The sequence below is a fragment of the Ascidia mentula genome, chromosome 8 (genome assembly GCF_947561715.1).
Source record: "Ascidia mentula chromosome 8, kaAscMent1.1, whole genome shotgun sequence".
Classification (NCBI taxonomy): Eukaryota; Metazoa; Chordata; class Ascidiacea; order Phlebobranchia; family Ascidiidae; genus Ascidia; species Ascidia mentula.
The window spans coordinates 5315847-5330604 of NC_138573.1; the positions used below are offsets into that span (position 1 = coordinate 5315847).

The 14758-nt window shown below is 38.7% G+C and overlaps 1 protein-coding gene across 1 annotated transcript; it reads left to right on the forward strand.

Annotated features, from left to right (window-relative positions):
* The first annotated feature begins 1178 nt into the window (after positions 1-1178).
* LOC145910956 (uncharacterized) lies at positions 1179-14227 on the forward strand. Its single transcript, XM_082998182.1, has 33 exons — positions 1179-1280; positions 2844-3269; positions 3331-3618; positions 4553-4667; positions 4721-4920; positions 4990-5298; positions 5364-5561; positions 5674-5733; positions 5794-5946; positions 6141-6382; positions 6440-6616; positions 6688-6910; positions 6976-7063; positions 7215-7343; positions 7404-7541; positions 7607-7710; positions 7779-7851; positions 7958-8043; positions 8796-8929; positions 9293-9389; positions 9660-9730; positions 10135-10269; positions 10382-10516; positions 10711-10853; positions 11172-11307; positions 11454-11557; positions 11854-11966; positions 12273-12328; positions 12440-12565; positions 12764-12904; positions 13237-13370; positions 13440-13575; positions 13825-14227. The coding sequence occupies exons 1-33, from the start codon at positions 1196-1198 to the stop codon at positions 13894-13896; spliced, it is 4827 nt and encodes a 1608-aa protein (XP_082854308.1). The 5' UTR covers positions 1179-1195; the 3' UTR covers positions 13897-14227.
* Positions 14228-14758: the final 531 nt, after the last annotated feature.

The window sequence follows — 14758 nt, forward strand, 5'->3', positions numbered from 1 at the left end:
AGGCCAAGCTTTTGCCAGCAAACGCTAACGGTCACAGACCTCAAGCCGCACTATGTCTGCAAACTGTAAACCCCCAACAAAACAGGACGCAAGTTCCACAAAACCCAAACCAACGCCGGAAAAAACTGATAAGCAAAAGTTTCCGACCTTCGTCGCCCTTGAGTCTTTTTATGTAAGGGCGCACAAAAACCAAAGAAGAAAGGCTAGAAAAACTTGCACAAATGTTTGCCTTTTGGTTGAACACACTTAGGCCTACACTAAGCAGAAGTATACGAACACGTAGCAAAGAATGTGCGTCAGTTGCGGCTAAGTTGTCGATTCGCTTCTGCGTTGGAACATGGTCTGGGCTTCAGTATATATTTCACCTTCGACCCGATTAGTCGCCAACAATATTTGCTAATACCTAAGGGCGTGTAATGCAGCGTGCTTGCTGTATGGCGAATAAAACTAAATTGGTTTTCCGTCTCCGGGAAACGGATCTCGTATTGGGTCGGATATTAACTTATGATGTGCTTGTTGTCACCGAAAAAGAAAAGCTGAAACTCCGCGAAGGACACGTAGACGCCTTCCATATCCAAACTGGAATGCGGCGCCAATAATCCTGCCAATCAGGCCTGGAGTTATAAATAAATACCATGTTTTTAAATGGCTAACAAGTGCGATTCATGCACTTACTTGTGATTGATTACCTGGCGTCAAATTCTATTGTCTTTTCAGGTTTTATTGTAGTGTAAAAATTTATACTCACCTCAAACATGTTACCGGTAGATGACACTCAAGAGTCAAAATAATTTTGTGAATGCGCGTGGCCCTTCACACGCTTTCTGCTGTAGCACTAAAGTTGCATACAAACACCAGCTTGTTTATTTTCATAAGTGCTGACAGTCTCACAACACATAAAAGAACATATTTACAAACGGTTTAAAATGAAATCGTTTTGTACAAAAACGTGAGAAACCAGCAGTGATGGGCACGCATGTTGCAACAATAACTCGTCAGAATACGCAATTTTGAACAACGCAGGCGGCCATGCTATTAGTCACAGATGACTTGGGGTACTTTGTTGAAGGAAGTCTTTGTTGCGTTTAATTTTCTTAGCCTGTCAGCGTTAGCAGTTGCACAGCTGAGAACAATGTAACATGTGCGCTGAAATCATATTTGTTTTTGTTTGCAGTGTATGAAAGTTTTCTGTGAAATGAAATTGTTCTCTGTGCCTAAGGCTTTAACCTTTATTCTTGTGGTGCTTCCGAGTTTAATTATAATTTCGCCTGCAGAATCCGGTGAGTGAGAACATTCTATATTGTTGATTTGTTTTATATTTATTTGCAGTAAGTTTAACAAACAAAACAGATTAGCTTTTGTGGATCCACAAAAGAGCTTCGATAAATGCCAGCCGCATGCCAATGAAAAAATAACAACACTGTAATAAGTGTACAGCAACTTTGGCTTATTTAAAATCGCAGTAAATCGTTTTGCAGGGAAAATTTGTCATTAGTACATAGGGAAACTATCGAATGGGAAAATTTGCTTTTTGTGTGTATATTGCTGTATGTTTCTAATCCCACTTCGTTTCAACATAATACTTCTGTTCAAAACATGTCAGCGAAATGATACTAATGCAGAAGTTTATTTTGCTTGGTTATTAGGTTACTTGAGTATCGTTGACTATATAGTACTAAAGGGACTCTTATTCTTGGAGGCGTGTTGGTATTGCAGTGTTAGTCATCGCAGAATCGCTGTTGATAAATAGCTTGATTTAGGTTGCTTAATTTGCCAGCATTAGCTTATCAACGGCTGTTAGTCTTTTTAAACCAACGTTTGGAGGATTTGCGACAACAAAGTCACCCAAGCTTATTATTTCATGAAATATTAAAGTAATTTGCAGAAACAAGACAATGTATGCATTAGCTGTATACCCTTCCCCGCCGGCTGTTGTAGTGAATTTTCCCTTATTCAGAAGTAGGCATGAATCCAACAAAATATTTCACGGTTTTCAAGGACACGGATTTATTTTTGGACTGTATACCTGGCGTTGCGTGTTTTGCAACAAGGAAATAAACAGAAAATGGACGCTATACTTAGACTTGGAGAGAAAAAAATTGGCGTTACACTTTCTGCTGGGCCGACCCCATTGGCACATTTCAACGAATCCGGCGAAAAAAAAATGTCTCATCTCTAAATTTTGCTTTCGCTAAATGTGAGACTTTTTTCGGTGAAATGCAGATGTTCGCGGTGCTTCAAAAACTCATTGTGTGGCATTGCAGGCGGTGTGTGGAACATAGAAATTTGTGAGAATATTGATGGCACAATTTGTGTACAATTTAGTGTAGTATTTCATTTCAAATATATGACCAAAAGAAACAGGTGGTTGCTGTGTTAACACCCGAACGTTAACTTTGCACAGACTTCTATGTTTCACAGACTTATATTGAGGATCACAAATGCCGACATTGCTGTGAGGTGGTTCTTTAGCATCTACCGCCTACGATGCCTACAATGCCTAGACTAAATGCATGTTGCATATACCATAGCTACGGGGCCTAGAATGCCTACGATGCCCACAATGGTTTTTGGGGTGGAACCCGGACCGGCCCTGACTTTCTCTGGTCAATTTAGAGGATTCGTTCAGAAAAGAAAATTTAATTTTGAAGAAGTGAAATTTACAAACAGATGTTTTAGCATAATCTTTGATGAAGAGTTTTTTAAACTTGTGGATTTCAAAAATCCCCAACAAAGTTATATTTTAGTTACTTCTTTGAAACGCGCCACTTTTTGAATAAACTTTACGAGCGCAGAAATACGTCTGCGTGCATGGTGGTAAAATTGTGTGTTCATTTTTTTAGGACTGATAACAACTACTGCTGTGGACAAATACGCGTTGTATTTCTTCAATCAAAGCTACTCGAAAGCCAATGCAGCCTCTGCTTGCACTCGGTTTCGCACAGGATCAACTCTTGTTCGTATTTTGAATCGACAAATCCAAGACGCAATTGACCAAGTGTTGATTCCAAGAGCATCAGGAAGTAGCCTTGCATCGTGTTATTGGTGTGATGGCAACAACCCATCTGGAAGTGTGCTGAACTGGGGCAGTACAAATATTCAGACAACCTACAGAAATTGGTTGACTAATACCGGTGAACCAAATGGTTACTGGGAGAGATGTGTTGGAATTGCTGGAATGGCAACTTTAATTGGCCATTCAAACATAGTAGGACAATGGATTGATTTTGCTTGTTCAAAGTTGTTAGATTACTACATATGCCAGCAAGGTATAGTTGTTTTTTCTCATAAATCACACTTAGAACTGTATTTGATAAACTTGTGTCTTAGAATTGCAGATTGTGGATACAACAAGTTTTGTAGTGACCAATTCAGAAATATTTGTGTCAGGAAAGACATGGTTTACTGAAATAGTAAATATTTCGACAATAAATACTGCAACTAATATCAGTGCAGTAACTACCAACTTGTTTTCATCATCTGGACCTCCTCAATTGTTTAACTTTTCCATGAGCATTCAATCACCATCTGATGCCGGCAACCACATATTAACCATATTTGGCAAAATAATAGCATCATCTATACCAGTACAGCAGTCAACCTACTTTACAGTGTATGGTAAGCTCTACAGCATATGTTTAAGGCCGTATCTCACAATTAAATCTTGCAAATTGAGCTTTAGAGGTCATTCGCCTTCATGTACCTGGTGACAGTTTCTCTTGTTTGCCAAAAACAATTTCCGGGTCTGATGGCTCACAAAGGGGAACTACTATCAATTAACACAAAAAAAATGATTGCAGCTGCATTAAGACAGCACATGGGGGTTATTTTGCAAAGGCTTACTGCCAGTCCTGGGGGGTGGGGGGACAAACAGCCCTGGGGGGAGGGGGGGCACAAACAGTCAGGAGACATCTAATTCTGAATGCATTGTGCAGAGGAGGGTTAGTGACTTAACTTTGTTGCAAATGGAGGGTACTTACTGTGATTCATTTTTTCACAAAACAACCCTACACTTTTTTTTGCTTTTTTAGCCAAAATAATGTCCAACAGGGGGACAAAATGCCCCTGGGGTAGCGGTTAAAGTAGTTATCTCGAATATAATTTTGACCAGAATTCCTAGACAAGGGTCGAGACTAACAGAAAATCACAAATTGAGCATACCTTCTGCGATTCATTTTTCCACAAAATCCACCTCAATATTTTGGTAGTTTTTCCGCTACATGTTCAGCAGCACCACCTTCCAATTTACTGCCTGACTAATAACCCTGGAAACCATAGTAAAACTGTCCCAAACTCGCTAAAAATTGCTCTGGCAACAGCCTGTTCATTTGCGCTCATTCGTCCAAAACACTGGCACCTATGCATGACCCATTGCATTGTTACATACCATTAACTTTGTTACGCTGGAGTTTAAGAAGGGCATTTCCCAACCAAGAAACTCTTTTCCATAGCAATACAGAGATACGGCCTTAAGAGCATTAAAAAATTAAGTAAAAAAACAGAGGTTGGTTTGAAAACTGACTTTACAAAGCTACAATTTTTTACTCAATAGTGCCTGTAAAAATTACCTTGTCGACATCCAACTTAACTATTGGAGTTGATAGAAGTCAAGCCTACATTGATTGTATCTCATCTGGATACACTGTTCCTGCTGTCACTTGGTTCAGGTTGGTCAGCCAGTGCAAGTTCTTTGAAATATGAATTTGTTTTATCTCTGTAGGGGATCAAATCCAGTACCCTCTGATGCCTCTTTTTCGGTGAACCAAATTACCATACCTTCAGGAGTTAATTCAGTAGTTTCCAGGCTTGTGTTGAATAAGGCATTGAAATCTGATGAAGCAATCTACGTTTGCGAAGCATCCAATACAGTTGGATTTTCTTCTATCTCAAAAACAGCCCAAATGAGTGCTCAAATTTATGGTATATATATCTTGTAACTTTTTACCCGACTTGTTATATATTTCACTGTTCATTTTCTTTGTTTTGCAGTTGAAACTATACCACAATATGTAACTACGGTACCAGGCAACACAGCAGCTGTAACTTTTTCTGGACAACTTAATTTAAGTTGCACTTTTCGAGCTCTACCTTTACCTGTGATTCATTGGAATGTTAATGACAATGTTGTGACCTCACACGATCAAACCACACCAATTTATGTGTTCTCTAATCAGTTGGATTACCAAACTGTTCAAAGTACAATTGTTATTTATAACCCTCTAATATTGGGACCCAAAGCGAACATTTCATGTCAAGCTGTAAATTCTTATGGATCTGGATCCAAATCATTTACTTTGGGTAAACTTGTTTTAATCCCAAGGTTCTATACACACTTCTCACACATTGTGCATATGTATTTTTAGATTTGGATTATTTTGACAAAAACTATTATTTGTTTTCATCAACTCGGAAATCTTATCCAACTGCAACAACCCATTGTCAGCAATATGGTGCAAATGCTAATCTTGCAATCATTGCAACTGAACAAGTACATAACTTTGTTCAGCAACGAGGAAAGTTTTATGCAAATGCAGGGCACTGGATGTCAGTACAACCATCAGGTATATAGCAGAATAAAAGTGTTATAGCATATCTACTGTTGGGTGATGGTTTTGTACAACGATCGGTTAAGATATAAAAACGCTTGTGAACCTTTTTTTTATTGGTTTGTAGCTTACATTGGAGCAAAAAAGCGCAGCGGGAGCTATTTTTGGTGGAATGGTACACAGCTTGGTAAGTAAAGAAAATAAATAATAAATTAATTTGTTAACTTATGAAAGCCCCACTGAGCAGATCCATCATTTCAACCATGGTACACTGGACAACCATTGGGAACTCGGGGATATGATTGTGTCTATTATTCAAATATGGTAACAGACAATCCCAAATTTCTATGGAAAGCAAGTGCATGTTATAATCTCCGCCACTTTATTTGCCAATTCAAAGGTCAAGTATTTTTTTGTTATTTTTCATTCCAAAATTTCCCAGCTACGTATTTTGTACCAAAAATGCTTTTTAAAACATTAAACAATACATTGTATGCAATGTTATCCAATATAGTGTTACTCTAGTTTACAATGGAATGAAATCATCAAATGTAATGACAAAAATAGTTAGTAAACTACCCTTATTTTTAACAGCTTTACCAATTACATTTCTTCCATCTGGACCTGTAACATGTGCAGCCAACCAACTTGCTGTTAGATGGAGAGACATGACTGGTTTTAAAGGAAACCTTACATTTAATCTAATCGTTGTGACTAACACATCTACTGGAATGCAAACAGTGTATGACAAAACAGAAACAGTGCAATCATCTGTAAATCATGAGTATCAAACATTACTCACAAGCCTCAATTTATTGCAAAAATACAAAATACAGGTACATTTTGCCAAACAACCATTCGCTATTTATGTTGTATGAATGCATTCACTGAAGGTCAAGTTGTTTCCCCAATTGTGGAATTTTCCTGCACCAATGGAAAGTGTCTTGGAAACTTCAAAGGTTATTCCTGGTGAAGTCAGGAATACTTTCTTAATAAAGAACATGAATAAATGCAAAATTACGTGGATGTGGCCAAACAATATACACTTTATGGAAATTACAGGATTCAAGGTAATACCACAGAAAGAGTTTGCAAATATCCCTATAGTTCAAACCCAGAAATTTCAATTTGTATTTTGCAGTTAAATAAAACAAGTACCTTAAATCTGTACACAACTCAATTGTCTTCATGGCAAGAAGTGACCATGGATGAAATCCCAGTCGGCAACATAAGCAACTCCACACATTCCTATGAGTTTGAAGCGTTGCCAAATCGAAAAGTTTCTGTTTCATTGCAAGTTCTGACTTGTTCTGAAACTGGGTTGGCTGTTGTGGCTCAGGGCCAGTGTGTAACACCACCCAGAGGTATAGTTTATAAATAAATTAATTTAACAACTGTACCCACGCATATGATATTCATGTTCATACAGAACCGGATGTAATTCTCCCTCCTGCAAAGTCTCCCAACACACTTTCAATAACTATCTTTCCTGCAAGTGAAATGAATGGACCACTCAGGTATTTTCCTTGTGATATTGTAAGTAACTGCAGCACTATTGGGTATTGTAAGGCATTGTAAAGAACAACAAACTGCATCCGAATGATTTTAGGCTTGATTTGGAAAAATACCCAAAAATAAATCCTTATTAACAACTCTTATATTTTCCAGTTGCTATTTCGTTGTTGGGCTGGCAGTTGGTCAAACAAACAACTCATCAGAAATAACAACTTGGAGCCAGTTACTAAGCATTCTTCAAAATAGGTCACCTGGGTGGCACTGCGCAATAGCTATTCCAAGGTAATGTACCTGTGACCTTCTTGACGTTGCTTGCACTACATGTATGTTGATATGCCTCAGATTTATTGGTGATTCCATTTCTAAAACAATTGGCACCGGTGATCAGACGTCTTGCGATGTGAAGATGAACTATTCATTGCCTGTTTCTGAAACATACACATGCAACAACAAGCCTTTGAACGATTCCCAACCGTACAGGTTTGCGTAACTTTACGTGGAGTTTTAAGATCCAGCTGTTAAATTATAACGGTGTTTCCATGCAGTTTATTTGTTGTGTCGACAACTGGAACTGGTAGCGCCATTGCTGTGAAATCCAGCCCTCCTGTTTCAATCAGCAATCCCCTTCCTGTGATTCCCCCGTCCTTAGGTTTGCTGCAACATACCTTTTATGATGGTTTTTCGTTTTAGTACAGGTTATTACAATTTCCATTTCAGGAATGATAATTGGAATATGTGTCGGACTGTTCTTGTTGCTCATCTTGCTTGTGGTCGTGATGATCTTCTACAGGTATACCGTCAAATATACAAATTTACATATACATCGCACACCAGAAGTGATGTAATAATATATAATTGGTCGTAGTCGAAAAAGCTTGCACAAAAACGTTTTACAGAAAAAGAAAAGCAAAAAAGACATCGCAAACTCCTCAAAATGCCGTGGTTTACCAACCAACAAACGCCGTGCCGATTCACAATGAAGGTTCGAATGAGCTTCTTCATACAGTGTGAATAATATTGTGGGATAAATCCAATGTTGTGTCTCCAAGTTCAATGACGAATTCTAAATAATGTTTATTGCACGAGTAACGCAGTAATATTACATGCAATGGCATGATAGGCAGGATCGGCCCACAATATACCTAGTGAAACCACTGAGCTCCTGTAGCTCAGTTGGTAGAGCGTTGGGCCTGGTTAGCCCAGGGTCGTGAGTTCATACCTCACCGGGAGCTTGATTTTTCAAATCTTGCTCTGACTTGTCGGGAAAAAGTGGCTGATCAAGCTAGGCTGCATTGTCTGGGCTGCTAGGCCTGCAAACCTCATGATCGCGATACGTTAGCTGTGATCGCCAAGCAAGGACCTGCGCAGTGGCGCGATCCTGCCTATCATGCCATTGCATGTAATATTACTGAGTTATCTGTTACGGTGGTAGAGATCCCCTGTATATGTGAAGGTTGCCTGGTAAGTTGTGCGCTCGCGCACCAGTGTACCTTGGCCACAATATACCCCATAAAACCATTGAGCTCCTGTAGCTCAGTTGGTAGAGCGTTGGGCCTGGTTAGCCCAGGGTCGTGAGTTCAAACCTCACCGGGAGCTTGATTTTTCAAATCTTACTCTGACTTGTCGGGAAAAAGTGGCTGATCCAGCTAGGCTGCACTGTCTGGGCTGCTAAGCCTGCAAACCTCATGTATTTCACTAGTATTCCTTAATTAAACAGTTGCGTGTTGTTTCAAGATGAAGACTTCCCGGATAATGTTGAGGCGGTTTATATCAACACGGATATTGGACATTCAATTTCTGTCGGCAAACTCCTTAGGACATATAACAACTACATACAGGAACCGGCTAGATTAAAAGCACAGTATGAGGTATGTGCGTTTCCCGCCTCTCCTACCAGACTCCTGAAATTATAAACCATATTATTATCGAAAAATAAGACAAAACGCACCTCCATAAAATAATTCAAACGTAAGACAATAATTATTTGGTTTTGAGATAGACAAAATATGTGTTTGCAAGCAAAAGCGTCGTATAATGTCATTACGTCACAACTATAAAACCAAACATTTCTTGTAATTTTGTGTTCGATGTATCACAAACACATCATTATCTCAACCCAGCAGACTTTGTGTTTTTGTAAAACTTCTATTCAGTATGTTGTGTTGGTTGCGTCATTGTTCTTGGTTTGTAATACTACTTCTGCTTTCTAACCACTATTTCGCTTCTACCAGGAGTTGAAAATAGCCTCGGGTCAAATCGTTTTGGTTCAGGCCGTTGCACAGGAAAACCGCAACAGAGACCGAAACAGATACAAAAACATTGTCCCATGTAAGGTCGCTTTCCAATTTCACATATGTTTTATTTATTTATGTCGTCATCTTATACCTAACCTTTCAGTTATTGTATAGAAGAATATTGCTGTTTATTTGTGATGTAATTGGGAAAACAGTAAATGTGTTTTGCCTTCTCGTTAACTGCAACGTCCCGACATAAAAAATGCGTATTAGTAAAAAAAACTGTAGTAAAATTGCAAACAATTGCTGCACAATATCAGACTTCCATTGCAACCGACGTGAATCCAGTAAACTTTCTTCGCAGTTGACTTTAACCGCGTGAGACTACAAGGAAACAGCGGAACCAACGATTACATTAATGCGTCGCTCACTACGGTAAGTGATTACCCCATGCGGGACTGATTAATGCTGGTTTCCCCACGCACAACAGAGCTGCTATGTGTCATACGAGTTGCGTTTCGGTAGTTTCCTTCCTGGGTTTGTTTGCGTTGCGTCAATACCACACAACGCCTACGTATATCGCATGTTGATTTTAAAGTTTGCAAAACCTTATCCTACAGGCTGTGGGCTTGTTGTAATTTTGAATAAACCTCTACAAAAACTCCAGACAATCTTGTTCGCGAGTTCACGCTGTTTTGGCAATTAAATAATATTGTATTTTTTCCACAGCTGTTATGCAAAATACAAAATGTACAGAAATCTCTTGTATTTGTTAAATTTGTGAAGGACATTGAATCTCTAAATACAGATTTTTGATTTTTTTTTCCATGTTTGTCTAGGGTTACAACGGAAACGTTAAATTCATCGCCGCTCAAGCCCCTCGATTCACAACCACCGAACACTTCTGGCAGATGATATGGGAAAATAACTGCAAGGTTATCGTCATGCTAACCAACATCAGGGAAAACGGCAAAGTGGGTTATGACGTTTGTTGACGCTTGATTGTCCTTTTTAAGGAAGAGTGTATTTTGGTCGGCGATTCCCATGTTTTTTCGCTGCACTTCTTTGAACTCTTGTTTTTTTTAGCAAAAATGTGAAAAATATTGGCCCGAAGTAAACGAAGAGGTTCAGTTTGGCAAATTCTCTGTGAAAACAACACAAGAGGAAAGTTTTGGAAGCTACATTCGTCGCACATTCTCCCTAGTTAGGAGCGACCAATCGGTAATTTTTTTTGTCGCGTTCTGTGCCTAATTTTCCTTATCGCAAGTTGATCTAATCCGAAAGTTACAAACTGCTTTCTGGAAATCCCACGCGGTGTCAAAACTTCCGTCATCGCGCCAAGCGCGGTTCACACAAATGCCAACAAGATATAAGCGTTCGTATTCCTGTGCGCATAACATGTGTTGTGTATACAGAGATGTCATGAGGTGACTCAGTGCCACTACTCGACTTGGCCCGACCACGGGGTCCCCGTTTGCACAACTCCGCTTCTCCGGCTCCACCAAGTGGTTGAAGAAAGCCAGGGCGAGAATGCTTCACCCATCCTCGTTCATTGCAGGTGAAAACTATTATTTAAATCCATATTTCAAATCGATAAATGATTGTATGAATATTAAATATCGAGACCAACGGAACTCTTTACAATTCAACAAAGTTGCCCAGTGTAGCTGTTATACGGATTTGGCAAACTAAATGTGGAATTCATTCCCGCAAAAACATGTCGGCCAAACTAGGACGTTTTATACCTAACTCAAATAACATAATTCTAAATAACATAATAATTCTAATTCTACGTCACGGTTAACGTTGCAATATGGCGAAAAAGGTTTTGTATCGTCAATAGTTTTTCGTAAAAAGCATTTCGTATTGTTTAAAGTGCTGGAGTGGGAAGAACAGGAACCTACATTGCCTTGGACATTCTGCAGGAGCAAATGTCGGCAGAGGGAAGGGTCGACGTGTTTACTGCTGTGCTGAATATGAGGAAGCAGAGATGCGACATGGTTCAAAACCTTGTGAGTATTGACAGGCTTGAAATTATATTTTCCTCTCAACCCACGCAACTAAATAGCAAGTTGTCACAACATTTTTCATCAAGCATTCGTCCCTGCTATGAGGGACATCCTTGCAATACCATATAAACAACAGTCCCATTTTTTAGAATCAATACCTTCTCGTCCATAAGCTGCTTGTTGAAGTTCACTTGATGGGATCCACTGACTGGTCATGCGACGATTTCATCCAGCATCGCTCCACAGATGAACAGTATGATTTAATACGATTGCATGACAAACACATTGCAGTTTTTTCTGCATTTACTAAAATGTTGCACAATTAAAGAATTCAAAAACCAGCAATTATTAAGACATGGTGGTTTTGCGATAATGACTTGGCATAGTATGTAAGAGTATAAAATGATTTTGATAGTATTTGCTCATTTTGTGTCGTTTGAACGAAGAAACGTATGTAGACTTATAGCGGCACATAAAAAAAACAGGTTTTGTGGTTGATTACTGTAAGATTTGTGTCTCAGATCCTAATGGCAAATTTTTATTCTTCAGGTTGGAGAGTGAATTCAAGTTGTTGGATGTGGTTTCTCCCATTGACACAAATCAATCTGTTGCTCGAAAAACTTCCAACATCGCATCAAGTCGCGACAACACCGTGTTGCCATGTGAGTAACCCACGATAAACATCGCTTTTTGCACCAAAGTAACAACATAAAATAACCAAACCAAATTGGAGATGCAGACAGTGCTCAATATTATGATCTGTAAGGCCTCATTAGTACAACTGGTTTAGTCCGGTCTTGCTGTGTCTGACTAGTTACAAAAACAGTGCTCACTGAACATTGAGGCTCACTTGCTTCTACAAAATAGTTTCTGTTATCATTTATCATAAATATCGTAACTACTATAGAGTTTGTGTATGTAATATCTGTAAAAAATGAACAAATAACAACGATTTTTTTCATTCGCAGATGATCGTTCCCTTGTGAACCTTGCCGATGCTTACATCAATGCCTCATTTGTGCAGGTAAATCATGTTACAAATTTTCAGCATCTTGCGTGCAAACATGAACAGAGCCATTAATCCTTGGCACAGAGGAAATACAGCACATAAAAATGGCTTTATATAAACCTATAGGGTTATGACGGGACCAACGCCTTCATCGTAACACAAGGTCCAACTTCGCAAAACGCTGAAATCTTCTGGCAGATGGTTTCGTCTTACAACGTGGCTGGGATCGTCATGCTTACGTCTACAGACAAAGTAAATTACTTTTTTATAGCCTCACAATATAGATGTGGTGTATATGAAAATGCGGGATTGTTAGACATTAGTTGCAGCGCCCGATGGTTATATAATTTGAGTTACGTAAAAGTATTTTGATCGAATTAACATTTATATGCAATACACAGTCTTACAGGTGCATTTGCAATTCTGTTATTTTAAAATAAATATTTACAGAGATCGAGTTTCCAGTATTGGACGGACGACGTCAACTCCCAACTTCAGTTCAGTTACCTAAACGTTACCATGACAACGAAAAATCAATCGGCACCCGGTATTACGAGGCGCGACTTTAACGTGGAAGATCCTGACGATTCGGTAATGTTGCAGAATTGCAAGTTTCCCTGTATACGCTTAAATGTTGTCCGCATTTTTCCTTTTCTTGAAGCAATCGGAATAATTATTGGTTCACACATGATAATGTCATTTTTTTTCTGATTCAATATTTGCCAAAACGTTACATAAAATATGTCCTTTTGTTGGATGTTTTCATCCTAAGCTTGTGCTGATGACATTTATTCAGCTATAATATTTGTTGTGCCCTGACGCATGAATTAGGACTTTGAAATAATCTAATAATGGTTTGTTCTAGACTTTAATATGTTTGTCCTTAATGACAACCATTAAGTATATAGCTTCCTATATAACAGAGAACAGTGACGCATCTGCAATGTGACGTGGCAAACCTGGGTGAGGAAAGTGTGATGATTGATCGTTTAATTCAGCTGGTTGGAGAAGCGCACTCGATGAGACAAGACAGTCGTCCGATTGTTGTACATTGCAGGTATTCCGGTTGTCCCCACAGTAACATTATTGCTTGTCAACATCTATAACAAATTTGTTGTTTATGTAGAGATGGAGCTGGTTTATCCGGGGTCTTCTGTGCTCTCTCCAACCTCGTGGACCGATGTAGAATCGAACATAGGATCGATATTTTCAGAACAGTCAAAGATTTACGCGATATGAGGCCACTTATGGTTCGAAATCAGGTAAAAAAAAATTTATCCGGTACATTTTATCCCAATGCAGATTCGTAATGGTTTTGCGCGTTGTCAATAAAACGTAATGATATCTTTGCAAATATTCAGTAGAGGCATGACGTGAGTTTAACGTGCGTTCCTTGGAGGTTGAAATATACATGAGGAAGTTAAAATGTGTTGCACTTGTTATTTCCCAAAATTTTAACCAATTTTGTTATTTCCTTACATTGCTTCAATGAATAAAAAACCTTTTTTTAGGATGAATATCGGATGTTGTACAAAGCTATGGAAAGTCACCTCTCCTCTCAAAGTATCTACGCCAACCTGTGAAGTTCAGATACAAGAATCCAACGAGCCACAAATCAATCTTTTTATAAAAATCCTTTTTGTAAATGTTTGTTTGTCTCAGGTTGTATTATGCTTGTTTCCTTTAATGTATTTAGTGAAGTGTTGACAAAATAATCGCATCCTTAAGTTTAAGAAATATGATTTTTATGAAATTTTTCTTGCAATGCGTATGTGTGTTAAAAATATGTACCTTAGGTGGGGCTAAAGTACAATCTTCTCTGCCAAAACAACGACGCCAAACAAACCTGTAACTTTTGTATTTTTTGTTTGATATTGAACGTTTGCGATTCTTTTTTACGCTTTATTTACTCAATACACAATAAACCGATGGGGTTCGGTTAAAAATACATTTACTAAATTACCGCTAACAAAAAAGTAAACAAACAAATTTAGATCACCTGGTCGACCTGTAGGGGTAACAGTACGATGGCGGATGAATACAACAACCGTTGCCTATTTAACTGGCCGCGGCCAACCAGTGATTCCGCTTTAATACAGAGACATTGTAAACGACATTGACACAAGTTTTGGCCTCTGGTGAAGTCCGTTTTAACTAATTGACCTACAGAGCAGGGGTACTGACATCACCCAAAAAGTGTAAATTTGTATAGATGATTGCAAACATGAGATCCAGGGTCCGATTATTATTGCTCCAAAGAGGCTCGTCGTGACTGCGGATAAAACATGACGTCGTTTTATGGAGTTGTTAGTTCATGCAGGAGGTATATATATAGTTGATGATTCACGATTTAAACACTCATAGTGTGGCTCCACACACAGGAATAACAATTGACTCATGTTGTTTGCAAAGAACTTCTGTCGTGGGTTCAGGATTGGTAGAAGA